This window comes from Ramularia collo-cygni (genome assembly GCF_900074925.1).
Source record: "Ramularia collo-cygni strain URUG2 genome assembly, contig: RCC_scaffold05, whole genome shotgun sequence".
Taxonomy (NCBI): domain Eukaryota; kingdom Fungi; phylum Ascomycota; class Dothideomycetes; order Mycosphaerellales; family Mycosphaerellaceae; genus Ramularia; species Ramularia collo-cygni.
The window spans coordinates 818,368-834,555 of NW_019716259.1; the positions used below are offsets into that span (position 1 = coordinate 818,368).

The 16,188-nt window shown below is 52.9% G+C and overlaps 7 protein-coding genes and 2 non-coding genes; 6 read left to right on the forward strand and 3 right to left on the reverse strand.

Annotated features, from left to right (window-relative positions):
- Positions 1-194: 194 nt before the first annotated feature.
- RCC_04056 (uncharacterized protein) lies at positions 195-1,707 on the forward strand (the record flags this gene model as incomplete). XM_023769334.1 has 3 exons in its annotated part: positions 195-264; positions 328-522; positions 578-1,707. The coding sequence occupies 3 exons, from the start codon at positions 195-197 to the stop codon at positions 1,705-1,707; spliced, it is 1,395 nt and encodes a 464-aa protein (XP_023625102.1).
- A 602-nt stretch (positions 1,708-2,309) lies between these two features.
- On the reverse strand, positions 2,310-3,020 carry RCC_04057 (uncharacterized protein; the record flags this gene model as incomplete). The annotated part of the gene is made up of 1 exon (XM_023769335.1): positions 2,310-3,020. One exon carries the CDS (start codon positions 3,018-3,020, stop codon positions 2,310-2,312), a length of 711 nt encoding a protein of 236 aa, XP_023625103.1.
- tRNA lies at positions 2,475-2,599 on the reverse strand. Its single transcript has one exon. It is a non-coding gene (tRNA).
- A 1,586-nt stretch (positions 3,021-4,606) lies between the features above and the next one.
- Positions 4,607-4,915, forward strand: RCC_04058 (uncharacterized protein; the record flags this gene model as incomplete). The annotated part of the gene is made up of 1 exon (XM_023769336.1): positions 4,607-4,915. The coding sequence occupies one exon, from the start codon at positions 4,607-4,609 to the stop codon at positions 4,913-4,915; it is 309 nt and encodes a 102-aa protein (XP_023625104.1).
- A 165-nt stretch (positions 4,916-5,080) lies between these two features.
- Positions 5,081-5,509, forward strand: RCC_04059 (uncharacterized protein; the record flags this gene model as incomplete). The annotated part of the gene is made up of 1 exon (XM_023769337.1): positions 5,081-5,509. The coding sequence occupies one exon, from the start codon at positions 5,081-5,083 to the stop codon at positions 5,507-5,509; it is 429 nt and encodes a 142-aa protein (XP_023625105.1).
- Positions 5,510-7,810: 2,301 nt separating this feature from the next.
- Positions 7,811-9,457, forward strand: RCC_04060 (uncharacterized protein; the record flags this gene model as incomplete). XM_023769338.1 has 2 exons in its annotated part: positions 7,811-7,907; positions 7,962-9,457. 2 exons carry the CDS (start codon positions 7,811-7,813, stop codon positions 9,455-9,457), a joined length of 1,593 nt encoding a protein of 530 aa, XP_023625106.1.
- A 302-nt stretch (positions 9,458-9,759) lies between these two features.
- tRNA lies at positions 9,760-9,904 on the forward strand. One transcript has 2 exons: positions 9,760-9,795; positions 9,869-9,904. It is a non-coding gene (tRNA).
- Positions 9,905-11,482: 1,578 nt separating this feature from the next.
- Positions 11,483-12,732, forward strand: RCC_04061 (probable cytochrome c1 haem protein; the record flags this gene model as incomplete). XM_023769339.1 has 4 exons in its annotated part: positions 11,483-11,548; positions 11,674-11,828; positions 11,918-12,580; positions 12,642-12,732. The coding sequence occupies 4 exons, from the start codon at positions 11,483-11,485 to the stop codon at positions 12,730-12,732; spliced, it is 975 nt and encodes a 324-aa protein (XP_023625107.1).
- Positions 12,733-13,218: 486 nt separating this feature from the next.
- RCC_04062 (uncharacterized protein) lies at positions 13,219-15,966 on the reverse strand (the record flags this gene model as incomplete). The annotated part of the gene is made up of 1 exon (XM_023769340.1): positions 13,219-15,966. One exon carries the CDS (start codon positions 15,964-15,966, stop codon positions 13,219-13,221), a length of 2,748 nt encoding a protein of 915 aa, XP_023625108.1.
- Positions 15,967-16,188: the final 222 nt, after the last annotated feature.

Below are 16,188 nucleotides of genomic sequence, written 5' to 3' on the forward strand. Positions count from 1 at the left end.
ATGTGCAGCTCCATCTGTGAAGCGGACACTTGGTGTCATCTCCATGACAACCCGACTCTCCGTCATTGTCATTGTGTTTGTTTGAGCGGATCTCGCTGGCTCCACGACCAGACCTTGACAACACTCTCACCTCCACCGCACTGAAGAACTCCGTTGTCACAATTCTGCCAAAGCTAACCTAAAGTAATACCAGAATGCCTACGTACGCTCAATCTAGTATCTGGGGTGGACGAGAAGACACGCAAGCTTGGATTCTGGGCAACAGTATGCACTCAAGAGTTCTTTCTCAAGCTTTGAGCGATAAATCTACTAATTATCTTCCCGCAGATATCGAGACCTCCTTTAATCAGTCGAGGTCATCCTCACCAGTGGATTCAGTTCAAGCCTCAGACCAGAGTTTCAAAGAAGGCCCAGACGCCTCTTCTCGAAGTTCGTGCAGCACAGGCAATGATTCCCATACTTTCAAAGGACTTCCTCAACTCGAGGGCCTTTGCCAGATCCCTGAGAAACATCGTCTTCCAGGTATCATAAAGCATAACAGTGTGAAAGTTTGAAACATGTGACTGATGTTCCATAGGCATGGCTCGGTTTCTGACACCACCAACGTCTGATAACAATCCCGCAAGCTGTATCAACACCTGTCAAGACCGTGACGGCGGAGAACGGCACTGCCCAAAGGCTTTGAATGATGTTTCAAGCCTTCATTCACTTGGTGCCACGGCACCGTCAAGTCATGGCATACATCACTCGCGATACTCGTTCAACAGTAGCACGAGCTCAAGTTCTCCAATCGAGGCCCCAAACCTCGTCCCCCACAAACAGACATTGATCTCCAAGGACATCAAATCGCCAACCGAGCCCACTTTCCCGAACAATCAAAACCTCACAGCATCAGTATGCGGCATAAGACAAGTCTGGGCCGCCCTCGAAGCCAACCGTGGAGTCGAAAAGTATCAAACAAACCTCGAACTCATCACCTCCCTATCAAAACGCATCTCCATCGACGGCTGCACCCTCTTCGAATACCACATCTCTCATCTTCTAGAAAGCGACAATCACGTCCACAGAATGAAGAAACTCTGGCTTAGCCTCCCCGCAGGCCAAAAGACATATTGGCGGAAACACAGCTCCAAATTCCAACTTCCACTAGCTTTCGACTTCTGGCAACTTGCTCTTCGCAATCTAGAGACCGATGATCACGAGGAGAGGTACTCTAGTATGGTTCGAAGAGCGAAGAGGATTCTTGAGGATGCGAGTGTTGATTCTGAAGGACACATCGTCGCTAGTCAAGATTGGAGACGTCCTGTGCCAGAACGTGAGCTACAACTCTCGAAATTCGATGAGTTTTCAGCAACGAGGAAGATTCAGAAAAGGTTACACAATATCCGAGTCAGTTATGGTGAGAGGACAATGATACTCTGTCGCAGTTTGGCGCCTTTCATCGGCGGGACTGGCTGGACCATGTTTGCGTATCATGGCATTCCGAGATGCGAGGAGCAGGACGAGATGGAGGTTATGGCGAAATTGAGGGCGATTTGGAGCGGTATGACGGCTGATGATAGGCTGTATTGGATGGAGATATCTGGCTGTTTGCTTCGTGGGTTGAAGTGTGGAGATGTGGATTCGTTGGTGTATTTCAGCTTTGATGCTTGGGCTGTTAAGGAGGCAAGAGGATCTGCTGAAGCTTGGGGACGATTGCTGGCTTGAATGGGTGCTTTACTTGCTTTTGGTACAAAACAGGTTAGCGTTGCTTTAGCGCACGTGGGATGGAAGACAGCAGTTTTTGCCGATAGACAGTATGTTTGGCAATGCCATTGAACTGAAATCCACGAGGGAGATGCCATCACCTTCGAGGGGAAGGACTTGTCAAATGATACGTAAAGACCGACTACAGCTAAGCTAACCACCTTCAGCACAACCAATTAGCCTCCTTGTGAGAACATGAATCCCTGTACCTACCACATGCCCTGACGCCTGAGCTGTACTCCGCCACGTAGGTCCAGGATGCCTGGACAACCGGTCGAAAGATCACACCTTTCGGGTTGAGAATTCAAGACGGTATAAATAGGTCGAGTCTGGGAGAACTATGTAGACCTGGGGTGGTTGGATTTGCAAGCACGGCACGCTTGACTTCGCTACTCGTTGAACTACCTGTTGAGATGTTCGAGAGAGTTGACTCACGAAAAATAAGGGCAGACTTTGAGCGGACATTGTTCCGAGAGCTTTGTTCTGGAAAGACTGGCAGTTGTGGCAACCTTCGTGACGAACTCGCCTTAAGCCAAGTGAGATGCAACACAGAGAAATAAAAGTCAGGGTGCAAGACAACTTAGAGAAGCCGTAGGTAGATCTACGCTCAATTCCATCCGTTGACAGATGAAAGAGGGTTCGAGACCCGACTCATATTCGCAATGGCAAGAAAAGAATAGTCGATATCCAGACATCAAAAGAGCCAGCCAGCCAAATAAAAAAAACATTGGAGCCTGCGGGAATCGAACCCGCCTCTCGCAGTTGTGGTACTGGACAGTTGTCCGCTCTGTCGCTGTAACGAAAGATAWCAGCTCCAAAGCCCCCGCGAATCCTACCGCTAGACCAAAGCCCCTGACTTTTTCTTGGTGGCAATCCCAAGCTTCTTTGCGCTTAAATACCTTGCGTTGCGGTAGGAAGCGGGCGGATTTATCGGCCTGACAGCTGGCTTTGCGCAGCTCTGACTGTTGGTTGGCATGACGCGCAGGGTGTACAAAGACTAGCGCTTCGCCTGTAGATATGCATGCCTCTGATCCGTGTCGTCCATGCTCTTCACCGCCTGAGTCCTGACAGCTGGCTTTGCGCAGCTCTGCCTCTTGGTTGACATGACGTGCAGGGTGTACAAAGACTAGCGCTTCGCCTGTAGATATGCATTCCTCTGATCCGTGTCGTCCATGCTCTTCAGCGCCTGACAGCTGGCATTGCGCAGCTCTGCCTCTTGGTTGACATGACGTGCATGGTGGACAAAGACTAGCGCTTCGCCTGTAGAGACGCATTCCTCTGACCCGTGGCGTCTATGCTCTTCAGCGCCTGTGGCCACTGGTTGTGTACCGACTGTCTTTCAGAGCGAGTTTGAGTGAATAGCCGACGCGATTGAAGAAGGGCCTGATGTGAATCACGTTTGGCCGTATTGTAGCAGTGTCTCCGCGCCCCTTTAACGTCGAAGAGAGAGCAGTGATGCTGTAGCGTCGGCGTCTCTTGAGGCTTGAGCGGGCAACAGAACGGTCACCCCTATCCCATCTTTCCACTCCGTGCATGCTCGTCTTTGTGCCCCTTCTACTCCAGCATGTATTGGGTATGGCCGGTGGAATGCATATGAGCGGTCGGATGGGTATGGGCTGAGCGAAGTTATGTGCTGCGATGAACAGTTACGTGCGTCGTAGTGCTAGGTCGATGTGTGGCACGTCGTAGTGCTGGGTCGATATGTGATGGCAATGGAGTAGCATGCTGCGCGCGAGGCGTAAAGGCTTGCGTGTGTCGCATAGTCGTCGCCGGCGCTTGTTCACATGTGTCGCGTTCAATGGATGCATACCGAGGCCCTCGTTGACAAGCCGTAGCTCTCGTCTCAGGGCTGGTCGCAAGTGCCTTTGAGACGAGGAAGGCGAGACGGAAATGGACATGCGCTGCGACTGTAGCATCCTACATGTAACGAACACTCATCAACAACAGCACGATTGCCAGGTGAATCGTTTGAGTGACTGCTGCTGCTGGGCAATGCTCGAAACATTCATCTCCTCCACCTCCTATCTACCCAGTTGACACTCCAACGGGCACATTTCTATCCGAAGTTGCTTCCAGTTGGCGAGGGCATTGGAGATGGCAGGTATCGAATTGCCTATACCGCCATTGGCCTGCCTCCAGCCGCGGCTTGGCCATATACGGACGTGGGGGGCGTCACAGTATAGCAGGAACCGCCTGGACAGGCTGTAGCATGGGCGACCACAACCCTACCGCCACCTAGGGTTGTTGTCGTCAAGAAACATAAGAGGGCAAAATTTTTCCCTGTTCCTCCATCTTCCTTTCCCTCACAAACCGAAAACACAAAGTGAGTACCTGCCCTTCCCCCATCACCCTTCACCCCACCTGCACCTGCCCATCGTTGTGCCCATTGTCGTGACCATGTCTTGCACCTGTCCGCCCATCCGTGACTTCCTGTCGCCGTCGCCGTCGCTTCCGTGACGCGGACGGCAACACAATCAGCGCGACAGCATCTCAGCAGCACCACCCAGCAAGGAGCCGCCAGCCTGTCTTCGACGGCGGTTTTTTTTCTGACTGGCCATTGACACTGCCGCCGACGAGCGGATCTGGAATTCCGGGTTGTCCTCTCTGGACGACGCGACCGGGCGCTTGTCACGTGCCACCTGTCACTTTCACGTGCCTTCGGCATCGCTCGGCATTCTTGGCATCTTCATTCGTCCATCCCGCAATGTCGGACCTTGCTCTCTCGTGGACATGTCGCTGCCATCCCTCATCCCTCGTCTCGTCGTGGACATGTCGCTGCCATCCCTCATCCCTCGTCTCGTCGTGACCATGCCATCACCATGCATTCCCATCGCCCTCTCGCTCTACCTCTTCACACACCATGATTGAAACAATGCTGACATCCAATCTCTCAGTTGCAAGTACTCTTCCCACGCACGCAACGAGAATGGGTAACTTCAGCTCAAAGCAGGTTCCGAAGGCGGCGCGCGCCAGATTGCCCTCGGTGATCAGGCGTCTGGGTAAATCCAGTACCACGGTGGGTAGCGTCCTCACCTCGATTTCGACACCGGAACCTCTCGCGGCGACCCCTCCCGCAGAGACGTTCACTCAAGCCGCCGACGCTGCTGACGAGCACGTCCGCCTTGAGCTCCCCGACGATTGCTCCGAGACCTTGGCAAGCCATACCTAGTCGGTATGCCAACCCGAGACTCTGGCTGCGAGACCAGTCGAAACCCCTGTCGAGCCGCACGCTCCAGACGAAAGCAAATCGTATTTGCCGACCGAAGGACCGACCGAGGAGACGGAAACAGCGAAGCCGCAAGAGCTAGGGYGTGAGTACCCGCCACAGCGGGACATGGTCTTGGGTGGGGGACTCGGGCTGAGCTGGAAGATAAACCCGATAGGACTGTTGGCTATCAAGTATCGTCGCGGGGGCCCACCAGCTCCGGATGGTACGCGATGGGTCATCACGAATAGGGGTCAGAAAGAGCCAGGGATGTTTCTGTACGAGGAGCATGCGCTGTGGCTTTTGGATATGCACCGGCAGTCGAAGGCGGAGGCTGAGGTGGGAGAGTTGGGAGGATGGGGGATGCTACCGGCCGGCCCTTTGAGGGAATGGGACCTGAGTGTGGAGGTGGGGAATAAGAGGGACCGGAAGAGGTGGTACAAGGCCGGCGTGCCCTATGAGGAGTGGGAGAGTGAGATTCCGCCACCGGAGCTTCGCTTTCACGTTCCTGGCGCGGGCGCGGCCCAGGCACCGTCTTTGGAGAGCATTTGTGAGTAGTTTCTTAACGTTACTGAGGCAGGAAAAGCCGAAAAATCCACAACAGTTCTACAGCAATTCCCCGGATGACGATTCGAGAAAGAGCTGTGGACACCAAAAAAAATAGAAAAAGCCGGCGTGCAACAAAACAGTGGAGGCAAAAGAATGAGACTCTCGGGAGCGGTCGTTTGACCAAGGCCCATCGACATTACGAACACAGCCGGTGTGGACGGAGAACGCGGCATCCCGTTGCCCCCCAGCGACGAGACAGACCTGCGATCCGAAATTATCGACAACGCGGATGAGCCATTGCACAGCGGCACCGTCAGCGACCGATTCGGCTACGACAACAACCACACCACCGACACGAGCCAGATGCACTTCGAACCGAGGCTCACAGCAATGCATCGTGCACCGCGGCACAGTTTCCGACGGACTGGGGTGGATGGCATCGAGGACGGACTCCCATGTTTCGAGGTGTTTCATGCGCTCAGTATAATTTTCTTTTGTCAACGTTAGTGGGTTTTGATTGCTGACCCCCGAGCAATGGGAGGGCACCTCATCGTGGTGCTCGGGTGACAACGTGTTCTTTCCTCGTGTGGAAGTTCGCGGCTAAGTCCCTCCCGAAGGCGGTGGTGCTGATGATGGAAAGGAGGTGAGTCCGTTCCTGATCGCACTCCTTTGACACACACTGACGATATTTTCCTCGCTGCCAATGGCGATCTCGTCTCTTTTTCATCAGTTCGCAACCTTGATTGTTGTGTGCTGGAGAAGAATGTCTTCCGAGGAGCTTGTCGAGGTGAGAGGGCTGAAAGGAGCTGGTTCAAGTGAATTCAACGTCGTACCGTTGAAGGAATGAGTGTTTGGCGAACGCTGGGTGAGTGTTGTCATGCACATCGATGAATAGTTTACGCTGATTCAACAGTGTCGACATGATGGGCACGTTGATGATGTCGTTCGCCTTGTCATCTCGACAACGTGTCGTCCAACGAATTTGCGCAGCTGTGGACCTCTCAACCTTGCATCTCAAAACGATCTGTCAAGATATCACATCTTCTGCGCCACCACAGCCAGGATGAGAGGAAGCATTCATCGAAATGCCAACGACGATTTCTCGGACTGGCTCAACGCTGTCCTTCACATCCCGCCATTCACACTGGCCGCGCAAGCCAATGAAGTTGCTTTCAAAGTGCCCTAGAAATGGCCTCATGTCACTTCAAGCGTCCAGCAAGGGCGCGATTCGAGTCCATGATATTCCGAACTGACGTTCTCCAGAGCTTGGTTGGTGGTCGCTCTTTGACGATTTTCTTCGCGCCGCACCGCACCGCACCGCACGGCGCATCTCACGAAAGTCCGGGATGCAAAGGCTTCCAGACTCCAGTTTCCAGTTCCCGGAAATCCAGATCATCCTGTCACATCCGTGGATAGGCAGGCCTGAAGGCATTCGTGGCTTGGTGTCGTCGCGGAGACTTCCAGGTTGTCCTCCGGGCAACCGGGGCAGCGGCGTCCTCGTCGTCTGGTCTGCAAGACATGGCTGGGGGAGGAGATCAAGTGGTCCCTTGTTCGTTATCCGCGCTGATGAAGATGAGATCACCGCGCGACACGATGAAGTCTTTGATGATGGGTTCGGTGGAGCAGATGATAAGACTCAGCGAGGCGCACTGTGGTGTGATATTCGGCATACCACAACCGAAGCCCTAAGCACTCACTACGCACAGATGAATTTTGGAGTAGATATCAACGTCGCCTTCTTGCTTTCCTTTTCCTTTTCACGATTACTTTCAGCGTAATATTCTATGAAAATAGCCGCATCATCTGTACTCGTGGGAAAGACCTTGGCTGTGCTCATGTACTAGTTGTGAGCATCGAAACGAATGATGATTTGCGTGAAACACCCACCGCTTAAAATACAGGCTGAGGTCACACACGATCGAATCTGAGGACCCGTAGAAGATCTGGAATATCGGACTTGATCGTGAATTTCAACTTGTTCTATGGTGTGTGTCATTGATGCCCAGGGCCAACCGATATGCGACCACTCAGAGAAATGTCACCAGATCTATGGGTTAGGTACGGTCCTTCCTCTTTCTTGAGTATCGGCMCCTGCCACTCCGAACGGTGCATGAGGTGACTACCTTACTTCGCCCAATGCCAGCACATCTCGCATCGCCAGCGTGGTGCTGAATCTCGTGCTCTGCGATCAGATCCAGATCCAGATCCCGTCGTGTACAAAAGAGATCGGCAAACGAGGTCGTATAACATCGTCTTCTCAATCTCACTTTCCCGACCAAGATAGTCACGGAAAACATTTTCGTGAACATCATGACGGACACCCAAACTCCTGGTCCTACGGGTCAGGCAACGGAAAGAGACCTTAATTTGGAAGAATCACAACACATTCATGATACCGAAACACCTGGTGAGCATGACCTTGTCTCTCATGGACGGACGGCCACGACACTGACAAGCACAGACAAGGTAGAATCGGAAGCTTCTTCACAAGGGCCGCAAGACCCAAACGACCCACAGAATTGGCCTCGATGGCACAAGATGACCACCTACCTTACAATCTGTCTCTTCTCCTTCATGGCCAACGTCAACGCCTCAAACTTCACCGTCGCGACCATGGCACTTCGGAAGTACTTCCATATCGATGTGACCCACGCCGTCTACCTAACAGCCTTGAACGTCCTCATGTTCGGAATGGGGAACCTGTTTTGGATCCCTTTGATGCGCGTTACTGGAAAACGACCAGTCTACCTCCTCGCCATTCTGGTGCTGATCTTCTCGAACGTCTGGAGTGCCAGAGCGAAGTCCTACGCCAGTCTTCTGGCTTCTCGCATCATCTCTGGAATTGGAGCCGCGGCAGCTGACGCCACGGTCCCGAGTGCTGTGGCCGATTTGTTCGATATTCGTAGAAGAGGAACGAAGATGATGTACTTCCACACTGCTCTCGCCTCTGGAATATTTCTTGGTCCGCTGATTAATGCTTACGTCGTGCAAGAGCATGGATGGCGTTGGTCACCCGCGTGGATTGCCATTGCCAGTAGCTTCGTCTTCGTGCTGGCTGTTCTCCTCATCCACGAGACGCAGTATGACCATCTCCGCACACCTGACGAAAGACAGTGGGAGCCACAGAGAAGCTTCTGGTCATATCTCAGCTTACACAAAGGATTCGCCCGTCATCAGCCCCTACAGAAAGCATGGCAAGCTCTCAAGGATATATTCGTAATGGCGAGCTTTCCCCCAATCATCTTTGCATCAAGCCTAGTGGGAATCTTTGTCGGCTGGACAATCATCATTCAAGTCTCCATTGCCCAGACGTTCCTCAGCCCGCCCTATTCCTGGAGTCTGGCCAAAGTAGGCCTCCTGCATCTCGCAGGCTTAGTCGGCGCCCTCTCATCCCTCTACTTTGGCGGCATCATGATCGATTCTCTCGTGAAGATATGGGATCCCAAGGGCCGCGTAAGGACTACCCACCCTTGGAGAAGACTTACCGCACTGATCCTGCCGTTCACAATCGCTCCCACTGGCCTCCTCATCTACGGTATCTGTCTAGCCGAAGACAAGCACTGGATTGCACCCGCTGCTGGCTATGCCATGCACTCCTTCGGTTTCGTGGCAGTCAGCAATATCGTCGTCACGTATGCGGTTGACTGTTACAAGCCAGTAGCTGGGGAAGCAATGGTCTTCCTTTTCATTGCTCGCAATGTAATTGCGGTGCTTTGCAGTATTTATTGCTTTCCGTGGATTCAAAGGGATGGGCTGAAGGCTGTGTTTGGGATCATGGCGGGATTGGAATGGGGACTCATGCTCTTTGCTCTTCCGATATATCTTTTTGCGAAGAGGATTTTGGACTTTACGACGAGGTATGGGCCGATGAAGAGGTATAAGGAGGACGAGGAGCGGAGGAAGATGGACGTGTTGGGAGTGAGAGAAGGCCGCGGGCTTGTTGGGGTTGTGGAGTAGGATTCTACTTCTCGAGCGTTAGAGGAATAGATGGCTGGTCGTGTTCATTTAGATGTCATTTGCAAAGGATGGGTAGCTGAAATTCTCTTGACTTCTGTCGGCTCATTTCACTTCAGCATTATTGGTTAGCATTGCTGCGAGCACTTCATTGTGTGGCCGTCTTGGATGTTCATGTGTAGCGCAACCCGGAAACTCCAAAAAGCCACTTCTTTTCCTGCTCGGAGTAGCTCATGTCTTTCCCTGGAGCTGATTGGATAGGCAATAGATACACCTCCATTCCTTCTCATTCCATCATCACATCTGGATGGTTGGTCTAACGGTATGACAGCACAGCCACAGTGAGCCCTCTCTCCCGTCATCAATATCATCCTCGGATCATATTCATCACCGTAGATAGATCCACATCGGCCTAAGTGCAGGCTGGCAGTTCGAATCTGTCACCATCCACATACAATTTCTTTTTTTTGCTATTGACCTCACATGTTATCGAAGTGTGGAAGGCCGGCCGCTCTCAAAATGTTTAGCAATTAGAATCGCTTCTCTTCAAGCCACAGCCGCCGTACCCAAAACAGCCCCAAACCACAATCCATTCCACCTCACAAGCCCAGACCCCCCATCCAATTTCTCCTTCCCTTTCAGCCTTAATCTTGACATACACCCCACAAAAGACATCATAATAATCAACTCCTCTTGCTCACTCTGCGGTACTACAGTCCAGCGTAATTTCGCAGAATGCTTGGAATTTTGAACCGTTGTCCAGAAGGCTAGTGGTTCATTCGTCGTTTCGTCCGTGAGAGTATAGCTGATATTCTGATGTTTCGCAGTAGTAGTAGTAGTAGTAGTAGTAGTAGTAGTAGTAGTGGCGGAAGGTTTGTGAATCGTCCAGACAACTTTCCTGGTTTGAGAAGTGGGAGTTGTAACGGGGAGGGTGAGGTGGTAGGTAGTTGGGTGAGGGTTTCCAATGCGGGCTTTTACTTGGACTAGAAGATTTGGGGATTGAGATTGGGGGGATGTGGAGGGGTGTGGGATGTGGATTTGGAAGTCGTTGTGGGTTGCTGGGAAGAGGAGAGATCCGAGAGCGGKAGACTTTGTGGAGGCGAGGTGGATTGAGATGGTCGAGGGTCGTGAGCTGGAGATGTCGGCGTTGAGGGTGTGTTCGCGATTTCCGTCTGAAGAGCAGATTTTGGCTTTTGATGTTAGGCCATTGCCGCGATAGAATAAGTATTCTCGGGATGTACGTCTTAGTGGTGTTTGAGGGGTGTAGGCTGGGATGGTGGCTTGATTATAGGGTGGGAGTTCTTCAGGCTCCGTGGCATTCACGCTCGACATATTCGTGATCTCTACGGGGGTTATTGCGAGAGTGAAAGAATAAAGTGGAATGTATAACGTGGAGATTGGGGCTTGTCTCGCCTTTATCATAATAACATGTTACCTGGAATCCTACCTACGTCATGCGTAAGCTGACATTGTGCCGAGGGGCTTGAGGGCTGTGTTGAAGGATTCGTGAGGCTTGATCCTTCTGCTGTACAGCAGTACATGCGTATTTAAGTCCCTCATGGTCATGTTGACAGTACTTGGTGGCCAGAACACGTGCAGTCGCCGTGGCGTTCCTGCAGTATCTCCCTCTGGAGATCATTGCCTTATTCCCGAAGTTGTGTCGAAGGCGTGTGAGGCATATTCGCCATCCACAAATCGGTATCCGTCTAGTGACTGCCATGCCGCATAGAGACGCACACATGTCGTGTGGCAACATCATCAACACGTCCCTTCTAACATGTTTCAGCCTTGTCTTCGCTCATTTCATGAAGTGAAGTTGAATGTTAACGTCAAAGACTGAGACTAGGGCAAGATCTCCCGACCAATCAAAAGTGATTACCACCTTGGCAAGATCGGAAGGAGCTTCGGTGGAAAGAACGACAGCAACACCTCGCTCCGGCAGCACCACCGCCACCGACCCTCGACACTCCGCTCACACACTCGCATCCTTCGCGTCGACAGGCTCAAGTGCTGAGGCTGCCTGCCATAATGCTCACTCGGACGGCAATCCGCTCGGCGCGCGCCGCAAAGAGCGCTGCCACCAAGACCACCACGGTATGTTGAGACCGCCACACTCGCCGAGGAGGAGACTTTGAGGCTGCGAAGATGTGGGCAGCATATCAGGGAGATGGAAGGAGGACATGCAGGACATTTCAGGCTGACACATCTTGCCACTCCAGCGCAATGCATCCTCGCAAAGCTCTTCCGAATCCGCTGCGTCTTGGAAGAACACCACCCTCCTGGGCGGTTCCGCAGCGGTGGGTTTCGCGTCGGTGGCATGGTACAACTACCAGTTCGGCCGCCCCACGCAGGCTATGACACCTGCTGAGGAAGGGTAAGCAATCCCCAGTCTGAGGGACTTTCCCTTGCGGCAACTCAATCCAAGGCATTGGGACGGCAACACTGACAAGGACATCTTTCCAGCCTCCACGCCATTCAATACCCATGGGAGCACGAAAAGCTCACCAAGACCTTCGACCACGGTGCCCTCCGTCGCGGATTCCAAGTGTACCGTGAGGTGTGCGCGTCGTGCCACTCCCTCAGCYGAATTCCCTACCGAACAATGGTCGGCAACTTCATGACTGTCGACGAAGCTAAGGCCCTCGCCGAAGAGAATGAATACGACACCGACCCCAACGACGAGGGAGAGATTGAGAAACGTCCCGGAAAGCTCTCCGACTACTGCCCTTCGCCATACAAGAACGACGAGGCCGGTCGTGCTGCGAACAACGGTGCTCTGCCACCAGATCTCAGCTTGATCACCAAGGCTCGTCACGGAGGCTGCAACTACATCTTCTCCCTTCTCACTGGATACCCCGAGGAGCCACCGGCTGGTGCTGTTGTGCAGTCGGGATTGAACTTCAACCCATACTTCCCCGGAACTGGAATTGCCATGGCTCGTGTTCTCTACGATGGACTTGTGGAATACGACGACGGTACCCCTGCCACTACCTCGCAGATGGCCAAGGATGTTGTCGAGTTCTTGAACTGGGCCGCTGAGCCTGAAATGGACGAGCGCAAGCGTATGGGATGGAAGGTCATGGCTATTGGTTCTCTTTTGTTCGGATTGAGCATTTGGGTAAAGAGGTAAGCCTGTCCTGCCAGTGAACCATGAGACAAGGACGAAGACTGACATTGCGTGAAATAGATACAAGTGGTCCACGATCAAGACCCGCAAGATCGCATACTCCCCTCCAGCCAACCCAGCCAAGCAGCCCGGCTCTGTCTTCCGAAGATAGATTTTGAGGCATGTTTCAATGGAGCAAGGAAGAAACGAGTAGGAAAGTCATGTTGAGAGACTTGTACAGTGGTTTTTCTAGCGTGGTTTCCCTCTGGACGCGTGGTTTGCTGTTTTTGTAACAAGAGCATGAAAGAAAGGTCGATTGCATCAATGTGGAAAAATACACAACCTTTGAGTTTTTGAAACGAATCCCTCTCTGACTAGGAAAATAAACCTACACCAAGTCCGCACCGCAAAAGTGAAACAAGAGGTCATGATATTTGTGATATTTGCACAAGAGCTCCATTCCTTATTCATACGTCTCGTGCATGCGCACTACTAAACAATATGTTTATTCTATTCCCTATTCTCAGGTTCTCCAATGATGATGCATCCCTTCCCAAAACGCCACTCCTGAAAAAACGCCGGGGTCTTCTATACAAGAACCAACCAACAATCACAGTCACCACCACCACCACCACCACCACAACCCCCCAAAAGCCTCCTAAGTGCTCTTCCTCTCAGCATCAACTTTGCCCGCCTCCCTGAAATTCCCTACGAATTCTTCCTCCTCGCCAAGCACCTCTTTCGCCCATCCTTTCTCATTGCCCCACCCCAAAACCCCCAACACTTCATCTTTCCCACCATATAACCTCCCCTCAAGTCTCCCCACACACCCCACAGCAGCTCTGATCAACGCTTTATCCCCTTCGAAAGCCCAGACATCCCATATCCTACTCACCAAATTCAACGGCAAGTGGTACGCGAACAAGCATCGAAACATTGGATCCAACCACTCTTCCGGCTCCAGAGTTTCTTGCAGATGGGAGTGCAGACGCGGATATTTATACCCCAGAGTCGAAAGGGTGAGATCGTATGCTTTTCGCATCGCAGCAGTATCGTGTACCAGGAAAGCGAGCGGTAATGGCCGATTCAACGCATTCGCAAGGAGGACAAAGGCTTTGGGAGCAGGAAGCACTGTGCAACAGACCGCAGCGACCAGATGTGTTCCATAAACATATCCCACATCACTGCGATACATTGCAAAAGCCTTGAGCACCTGCGTGAGACTTTCATGTAGAGCGGCCGAGGGACCTGCGAAGAAATCCGTTTCGGGAAAGACGGCCGGGACGTCTCGTGTAATGGCTTCGAACCAGGCAGCTTCTTTGGAAGAACTCCTCTCCTCATCCGGGAGATCCGCGATTTTCTTCTCTAAAGCATTCGCCCTCCCAAGTGCAGCTTCGAAACTCGCTTCGGATAGTTCGAGTTCATTACCCACAGCCCTTGACCAGACTTCTCCTCGATTCCTTGGTGTGACGCCTCTCCACCACAGTTCCCTAGTTCGAGGTTCTTTGACGACGAGGTCCCAGTTCGGCAAGACGTGTTGTTCCCATATCCTGGCGATGTTCCCTTGCATTTCCACCTTTGTCTCGCGATTCTCCTGCTCTTTCAACACCCTCTTCCGCTCGGTCTCCGTAGCTCTAGCCATCATTTGTTGAAACTCTTTCAAATGCCTCTTCTCCTCCTTCTGATCTTTCGGAGGCAACCATGAAGGTCGAGTGCGTGTCAAAACAGCTTCTTTCTCTTTCGATATCGGCAGAGGGTCGATCATGATGTTGCCTTTTTGCACATCTGGGACTGTGGGGAGTTGTAGTTCTGCAATGGCGCCCAAGTCCTCTCTCCTATCTGAAGGCGGTGGGCTGCTGGAAGGACTGTTATGCATTGAGCGATGTTTCCTCTCGTGGGGATTCTGGTCCGCCAACTCAAATAGCGCATGAGACAATTGTCTTGCCTCCTCATTCAGATCCTCCGTCCAAGATTTCGCGCGAATTTGCCGATTGTGCCGAGGAGGAAGCTGGCCCGTGGTTGCACTATGCGGCATCATCTGCGGTCGACCATTCTGTGGTGAGCGTGGTGATCTCAGCGGACCATTCCTCGTCGGCGGAGCGGAAGGACGTTTGGCGTGTTTGGGGATATTTGCCGAGTGGAGATTCGCGTATGAAGGTCGGCGGTGTGGGCTGGGGGTGGGAGAGCGCAGGGATGGGAGGGAGGTGGAGCTCGTGCGTGGGGATTTCAACAGTGAGAGATGTTGGCCGGGCAGGGGAGAAATTGGCACATTCTCAAGGATCGCTCCTTCCGGAACCTCCTCATCATCGTCATCGTTACATTCCGCCTCCAACTCGTGAATGGTCTTGCGACCTGGCTGCCAGTTGGATTTTCGATTGGGTTGGAGGTGCGGGTGTGGGTGTATCGACAAGGACTCGGTGGAAGCACTGCTAGGAAGTGCGGCGGGCGAGGACACGAATCTACCGGGTGAGGGAGAGCGGGAGGGCGAGCGGGATCCGGCAAGGGTGGAGGAATGTGGATATTGACGGTGGAAGGGCGACGTGGGACTACTGGCCGCCCGCTGCATTCCTCCTCGTCGTCCACCGCGGGGCAGGCTCAGAGTCTGTTMGCGCAATGCTCCATCCACGGCACCCGACAGGCTGGGATAGCGTGACGGAAGTCCATTCCCTCGGGCTTGTAATTGCAGAGGAGCCGGCGGCGATGTAGGCGATGGGGAGATCCCGGAYTTCCGTGCTGAGTCCGCATGATTCTGTGGGAGAGTGAAGGATCTCGGCGCCGGTCTCCTCAATGTCGGTCGACTCGCGGGGGGAAGATTATTGTCGTCCTCCAATGTCACATCCTCGTAATGCGCCGTCGCCTCCGCCAAGCCAATCTCCGACAGCTCGTCATCGGAGTTGTTGGATGAGGATGAAGATTTGGAGGATTTGGAGTAGGACAGGGCGGGTGGGGAGCTGGGAGCGCTGTCCATGGGCGTGGGATTGCTAGTTGACATTCCTCGTGTTGGTGCCTGTGTTTCCTTATCCCTCCCACTTCCATTCCCCGCCCCCTCCACCACTTTGACCCGCTCCACGACTGGCATACTCCGCGACCGCACTCCCTTTCTCGGCGGTGCAGCACAACTCTCCGGCCGACTCAGACTAATCTCCAATCCCCCCGCCAAATCCAGTGCTCCAATCGCCTTGAAAGTCGTCTTCTTCCCCTCGATTACTTCTCCTCCGCGCCGCAAAGAATCATACTCGCCGTGATTATTAATAATGTGCACTCCTCCCACAATCTCGTGCAGCAGCGCGTCGTCGTCGTCGTCGAGGTCGAGTTCGTGGGTGAGATGTGCCGGGGACGAGGGGGAGGGGAGTCGTAGTTGGGTTGTTGTAATCGTCGGATCTTCGCTGCGTCGATCCTGCTGCATAATACCGTCCTTGTGTGTAATGATGATGATGATGATGATGATGATGAAGGTATCTCTTGCCTGCAGTAGAAAACGAGTGCAATAAGAATGATATGATGAAACTTTGACAACACAACACCACGGAAAGAAGAAGATGCACACGAGATTCTAGCCTGCAAGATCCCAACAAACTCCCTGTCCACGATCGTTTCAAGAGACTTGCACTTTCCTCCAGGGGTTGCG